Raw genomic sequence first — 7,517 nt, 5'->3', positions numbered from 1 at the left:
ACGGAGGCCTCCGTGCTTCCATAAGCATACTAGCCACACACTATATATATATATATATATATATATATATATATATATATATATATATATATAAAGAGTAAACAAAGGTGAGAAAATTAGAAAGATACAACTCATCACACTATTTCTTCCTGTAAAAAATTGTGTTTATAGATTAAAGATTGATCATAGATAATAGGTTAGATTAGCTAGTGTTGGTCATAGATTAAAATATATACGCAAAAAGACAAGGATAGATTTAAGGCTAAATCGCAGAAATCCACTTCTCCTTTTTAATTCATCAAATCACTTAATTTGTGAAGGTATAATTAAGATCCCTCTAATTTGATCGATTTCTTTCTTAATTTGTTTTCGTACATATCGGAGCTAATGGATGGTTCTACGTCGAAAAACTTTTCCCCTATAAAGTAATTCGAACGTGTTTCCCGCGTAGAAGCATGTTTCGAGAGCCTCCACTAAATTCGAATGATAATGATGATGGTAATGATAGCGATAATGATAGCAGCAGCGACAGCGACGTTCGCGGAGAATCTTTGTTGTGGCCCATGCTTGTATCTAGGCATCTTATAGCTAGGGGGCCAAACCATGGGTTTGTGTCTGCATTATGGAGTGCCAAACCATGGATTTTTGTGTGTGTATATGTGTGTGGAATTTATTGAAAAGGGTGGTGGGGGTGATTCAAACTGTGCGCTCTCATGTGACCCATCCTTAGCACACACACACCCTCTCTCTCTCTCTCTCTCTCTCTCTCTCTCTCTCTCAGGACCAGGACATGTGCACAGTTGCTGAGTTGCAGTACTCCATTTTCCAAACTTTTTCAGAGGCCTCATGACCCATCCCTATCAACAAGGAGGTTTTTCTTAGACAATGAAATCCACTGTTCTTTGGTAAGCATCTATCAATAAGAATTTTTGTCTATATATATATATATATATATACTCCATGCTTGTCACAAACGGAGGAATTATTTGCATGGACCATATCTCGTTGCACCAGAATATGCTAAGATTAACACTGAATTATAATCTTCCCTCCTGCCCCTCCTGTCTTATGCTTGTCTTTTTCGTCGTTTTTTATTGGCTCCTGTTTTGTCCCGTTCACTTTTCTGCTCCTCTCTTTCTTTAGGAGGCCCGGCTATTTCTATTATGTAAGTCTAATTCATTTTTCTAATAAATGAAGTAGATAACTCGCTATTTATTAATTTCTCAAAATAAAAAAAAAACACTGAATTATAATGCATTAGATCAATTTTATTTCATTTGAAGGTTATTTTTCCTATCGATTATTACTAAACTAGCTACTTAGAGGTTGTTGATAACATTTTGATAGTTCTCTCTCTCTCTCTCGCTTGTTTGTTGTTTTCTTGTGCGTGGGGGTCTCTCTCTCTCTCTCTCTCCCTTGTTTGTTGCTTCTATTATGTAAACCTAATTCATTTTCCTAATAAATGAACCATATAGCTCGCTACCTATTTTTCAAAACAAAAAAACACACTGAATTATAATCCATTAGATTAATTTTATTTCATTTGAAGGTTATTATTCCTATCGATTATTACTAAACTATCTACTTAGAGGCTGTTGATCATAACATTTTGATAGTTCTCTCTCTCTCTCTCTCTCTCCCCCTTGTTTGTTGTTTTCTTGTGCGTGGGGGTGTCTCGAGTCAAAACAAGTGAAACAAACTTGCACCTAATTAAGAACTCGATCCCCACATAATACCTTGTCACCAGGGGCCGGGCCCGTATGGTTTGGCTTTATGTTTAGATTTTAAGTTCTCTGTGCTTCAGTTTGAGAGACCGCGACCCATTTAATAATTCAATCTATATTGTCTACTTCAGGCCACTTGTTTGAGTAATTTTGTGGCTGATAATTACTGCACCAGCTGGAGAATTCTGTTTCATTAGCTATCACAATTTCAGCTACACCAGGTTAGATTTTTTTTTTTTTTTTTTCTTTCTGTCTTATAATGCTTAGAAAATTTTATCCTAACTACTCACTACTTACAAAATATTTTTGTAAAAAAGATGAAAATGCTATGGTTCCTCCAATATGCGACTCTCCTGCATGGCCCAGGCGGTAATATTCTACACTACAAAATTCAATACATGCAACTTAAAACATAACAAGCATGAACTAGCCTTATAAATCAATACATGCAATTCCTTTAAATATGTATGGTCTTTTCTTTTTTTTTTTTGGACAATAATGCGTGCTACAACTTGATTGGCCAGGTTTGACAAATGAATATGCATTCAGGCTATAAATTCACTTGTATGTGATAGTTATGATCATCAGATAATGATAACATTAATCGAGCTATATTTATCACGTATAAATGAAACACAATAAATCTAATAAAATTCAGCCCAAAAATAAATGACTAAATTTAATAAATTTAATTATAAACAGTAATATGATCAGCTCAGGAAAATTCCACTGGTCATTGTACTCGAATGGAAGCTCTATTTACCCTTTTTCCTTCCTTCCCCAATGATAAATTTACTGCCTCTTCATGCAGAGGACCTCAAAAATCGTGCTTAGGATCTTATCTTTTTTTCTCTTTTTTTTTTTTTTGAATGGAACAAAGGAGCATAGAAAAAAAAAAAAAAAAAAAAGTTTGGGTGCTTCGCCGTAAAATTGAAACCCCACATTCCCATACGTTTTGCAGTTTGCAGGCTTTTTACAACAGGAATTCTGTATGCATGTGCTTACTTTCGTTGCACGCTGCGTACAGTGTATCAATTTAAATTTGAGAGCCAAAAAAATTGGGAAAAAAAAATGTTTATAAAACAATTAATGCTCTAAGAATGCCCTTTAATCATACCCGCTCGAACAATCCCAAAATTACAAATCGTTATTTAAATTTTAAAAAGTTAAAATAAGTTATATGAAGTTGTCATTATTTTCCTAATAGTCTCTAATATATGTGGCAAAATATTTGATAATTGATATTTGAGATCTCACTTAAAATTCATTTTTTTTTTCTGCACGATATTGGATCGTTGGTGCTAATATTTAATTTCAAAAACTCAAGCTGTTAGAAATACGCAACTAATTAATTTACTTAAAGAATGTAGACAAAGTATACACAGGTCTCGGTCCAACCAATCTCACGCCACTTCGAACATGATTCGGTCTAATTCGACCTCCCACCATTTCGAACGTGACTCGGCCCAACCTGATCTCCTGCTACAGGGGGAGTGGTTTTACTACTAAATAGAATTTAAAATATAATAGAGCTTTTTTTTTCTCTAAAAAAAAAATATAATAGCTGATTGAAACAAATGTACAGTTTTTAAGTTTATAATAATTTTATTAAAGCTCTGATGATAATATATATAATTAATTACACTAATATTCAGAAAGAGCAAACATTATCATTCACACCGTCAAAATTAAGCACTAATAAACTACTCAAAAAGAAAGGAAAACNAATTTTGTGGCTGATAATTACTGCACCAGCTGGAGAATTCTGTTTCATTAGCTAGCTATCACAATTTCAGCTAAACCAGGTTAGATTTTTTTTTTTTTTCTTTCTGTCTTATAATGCTTAGAAAATTTTATCCTAACTACTCACTACTTACAAAATATTTTTGTAAAAAAGATGAAAATACTATATATGGTTCCTCCAATATGCGACTCTCCTGCATGGCCCGCGAGGTAATATGCTGGTCTACACTACAAAATTCAAACTGCACGTATCGTGTTGACTAATATGTCAAGCGTCAACACATAGTAGTATATGAAGGCATGGGATTTGAGAGCAATCTCTATGAAGCCAACTCCTTCAATAGAGGCTCTCACACTATTATTCTCGACGTGTGACTTGAATGCAAGACCTAATAATTTTACCCGCAGGTCTACCCGGTAAACTTTATTATAAATTTACATAGATACATTTATCTCACAAATCATGTCTTATGATGGTGAAATAATATTAATTACTGAAAACAGCACAATCGAGGAGCGTAAGAGGTCAATGAATCGATTCGCAAGGAAAATAAAAAAACACAACTAAAAACATAACAAGCATGAACTAGCCGTATAAATCAATACATGCAATTCCTTTAAATATGTATGGTCTTTTTTTTTTTTTTGGAGAATAATGCGTGCTACAACTTGATTGGCCAGGTTTGACAATTAATGAATATATATATATATGCATTCAAGCTATAAATTCACTTGTATGTGATAGTTATGATCATCAGATAATGATAACATTAATCGAGCTATATTTATCACGTATAAATGAAACACAATAAATCTAATAAAATTCAGCCCAAAAATAATGACTAAATTTAATAAATTTTATTATAAACAGTAATATGATCCGCTCAGGAAAATTCCACTGTTCATTGTACTCGAATGGAAGCTCTATTTACCCTTTTTCCTTCCTTCCCCAATGATAAATTTACTGCGCCTTCATGCAGAGGACCTCAAAAATCGTGCTTAGGATCCTTTTTTCTTTTTCTTTTTTTGAATGGAACAAAGGAATTAACATATTAAAAAAAAAAAAAATTGGGTGCTTCACCGCAAAATTGAAACCCCACATTCCTATACGTTTTGCAGTTTGCAGGCTTTTTACAACAGGAATTCTGTATGCATGCGCTTACTTTCGTTACACGCTTACAAAATTCCTGCGTACAGTATATATATCAATTTAAATTTGAGGGCCAAAAAAATGGGAAAAAATAAATAAATCTTTATAAAACAATTAACCTTTAATCATACCTACTCGAACAATCCCAAAATTACGTACGAATGGTTATCTAAGTTCAAAAAAGTTAAAATAAGTTATATGAAGTTGTCATTATTTTCCTAATAGTCTCTAATGTAGATGGCAAAAGTTTTGATGGTTGATATTTGAGATCTCACTTTAAATTCAATTTTATTTTCTGCATGGTATTGGATCCTTGGTGCCAATCTTTAATCCCAAAAACTCGAGCCGTTAAAAATACGCAAGTAATTAATTTACTTAAAGGGTGTAGACAAAGTGCACACAGGTCTCGGTTGTGACTCAGCCCAACCAACCTCATGCCACTACAAACATAATTCGATCTAAACCGACCTCCCACCATTTCGAACGTGACTCGGTCCAACCTGGCCTTCTGCCACGGGGCACAATATTGATCCTTTTTAAGCCAACCCACGAGTGGTTTTACTACTAAATAGAATTTAAAATATAATAGCTGATTGAAACAAATGTACAGTTTTTAAGTTTATAATATAATTTTATTAAAGCTCTGATGATAATATATAAAATTAATTACACTAATATTCAGAAAGAGCAAACATTATCATTCACACCGTCAAAATTAAGCACTAATAAACTACTCAAAAAGAAAGGAAAACAAAGGGAAAAATCAAGAAGAAATTAACATATCTCTCTTCATCAATTGAACTATGTAATAACTCACGGGACACACCACTAACTATTTTTTTTTTTTTTTCGTGGACTTGAATTCAAAATGGGTCATCTGTGACACACACACTTGTAGTGGTAAGCAGTGTTCATGGGATCGTTGGCGTCGACGGGGACTTGCTCGGCCGTGCACTTGGATCGACACCCCCTGCACTCGTTATACGTGCATGTCGGTGCGATGGATCCAATCATCAATCTCCGTGTGCTCTTCTCCCTCCATTTCCACACCTATTATTGTTGAAATATGTAGTATATATTATTAATGTGAGAGATATAAGAGATGTGTTAATCATTCCGTGTCTATTTGGTTCTGCTTCAGCTTCTATTTTTCGTTCAATACTAGTAAGTCGCTATATATATATATAGAGCTAGTGTACGGAAAAGAGAAGCGCGTAGAGTCTTTGTCTCTGTTGTAGTTGGAGGTGATAATGACATTCTGAGTCTCAACAACAAAAGCTTAGTTTAATATTGCTAATAATTCTATTGTAAAATAAAATTATTGAAAATATATATGGAGCAATACTAGATGTACAACCAAAAGGATTTGTAGTCCCACAACTCTAGCATTAAAGGACCAGCTTTTTTCCACAAGTATTATCATTCTCTCTTTTCATACTAAAGTACAAAAAATGGATGAAGGATTGTAAATATACGATTCCTTTTTGGTAGTGAACTTAGAATATCTTATATATTAATATAGCATTTCTCCTTATTGTTCTATTTGGTCGGTTAGGGCTACTATACTCTTATAAGTACAGAGTTATTCGTACTCATAAGTTATTTTCAATGATGGAGCTTCCGAATCGACGATCCACTCTATTAAATATGATCTAAAGTATTTGAAACTTCTATAAAATAAATTTCGTAATTTTTCGAAATCATAATAAAGTCCATCAAGCGGACATAAAAATAAACGGTCAAAATCAAACGACGTCCTAAAAATGGATGATCCGATCTTTCAATTTAAGATCAAAGTTATTGATTTTTATTTAGGTAGTGAATGGAATTTTCTATTAAAAATTCAACCTATTTCAATCCTTTTACACCGTTAAACTAACAAGTATTTTACATCGGCCGTTAAAAATTGTCAATTTTGTGAGTTTTTGATCGCTAGGTAAATGATATCGAAAAATTATAAAATTTGATTTCTATGAGTTTAAAATGTTCTAGAAAATGTTTAACGGTATGAATCGTCGATTCTGAAACTTTATTATTGAAGACGACTTATGAGTACGAGAGTGATCGCACTCATAAGAGTACAGTAGCCGAACTTTTATTTGGTCATCACTTTATCGAATAGCAATACATACGTTCTAACACGAGTCCCCTTGAGACACTCACTAAAAAACATCTAGTTGGAAAAAATATTTAATTGGCCCTACCTCTGTTTATGCGTATTATTCTCCTTAAAACTATTACTAGTCCCTGTTTATAATCGTACTAAAGCTGTCTACTAGATTTTCCTAAAAAGTGTTCTATGGCACTTGATAGAAAAATCTAATTAAATGAATGAAACTCATATTCTAATATTATTAAATGTATTGGTAGGAAGGGTTGGCTTAATTAATGGTTACCTTGGATTGAAGGCCCATATCTAGAAGAAGCAAGTTTGGCTGAGAAACTTGTACTCCATGGCCTGCACCATTATGATATAAGTATGAGAGAACTTGCACAAACTCAAAATATATTGTGGTATTAAAGTACAAGAAACAAGAAATAGAGAACTAAGCTAAAGGTGAGAAATATAATGAACTATGAATTAATGAAGTGGGTATAGGGTATGGTAAAATTACCTGGTGATGAGCAAAGAGCCCCAATGAGGAGGGAGGAGAGGAGGAAGAAGAGGATGGAGGAGGTGGTGGTGGTGGTGGGGTTCATTTAATTTAGATAGGAAATGAGAGGTGACCAGTGGAAAGGAAGGGATCTCTCTATATGAAGGGGAAGAGGCTGAGTGCAGTGTAGGGGACTAGTGTCTCATATCATATTGCTTGCTAGTGCCATGCACAAGTAAACATACAAGGAGGTCCCCCACAAGGAGATCATGCTTTCTCGATCTCTCTAGATCTCTCTCTCTCGCA

General features: G+C 33.8%; 1 protein-coding gene across 1 annotated transcript; it reads right to left on the bottom strand.

Annotated features, from left to right (window-relative positions):
• On the bottom strand, positions 5,334-7,317 carry LOC109705927 (EPIDERMAL PATTERNING FACTOR-like protein 9). Its single transcript, XM_020226990.1, has 3 exons — positions 7,233-7,317; positions 7,014-7,075; positions 5,334-5,667 (listed from the first exon to the last, which is right to left on the bottom strand). The coding sequence occupies exons 1-3, from the start codon at positions 7,315-7,317 to the stop codon at positions 5,491-5,493; spliced, it is 324 nt and encodes a 107-aa protein (XP_020082579.1). The 3' UTR covers positions 5,334-5,490.

Source organism: Ananas comosus, linkage group 1, assembly GCF_001540865.1.
Source record: "Ananas comosus cultivar F153 linkage group 1, ASM154086v1, whole genome shotgun sequence".
Classification (NCBI taxonomy): domain Eukaryota; kingdom Viridiplantae; phylum Streptophyta; class Magnoliopsida; order Poales; family Bromeliaceae; genus Ananas; species Ananas comosus.
Note: the sequence above shows the minus strand (reverse complement) of the source record. Positions and strands in the feature narration are given on the sequence as shown.

Excerpts from the sequence above, each read along its gene's own strand:
- LOC109705927 (XM_020226990.1), bottom strand. The coding sequence starts at position 7,317 with ATGAACCCCACCACCACCACCACCTCCTCCATCCTCTTCTTCCTCCTC. Across the intron at positions 7,076-7,232 it reads GGCTCTTTGCTCATCACCAG|GCCATGGAGTACAAGTTTCT; the intron begins GTAATTTTACCA and ends ATAATGGTGCAG. Across the intron at positions 5,668-7,013 it reads ATATGGGCCTTCAATCCAAG|GTGTGGAAATGGAGGGAGAA; the intron begins GTAACCATTAAT and ends CAACAATAATAG.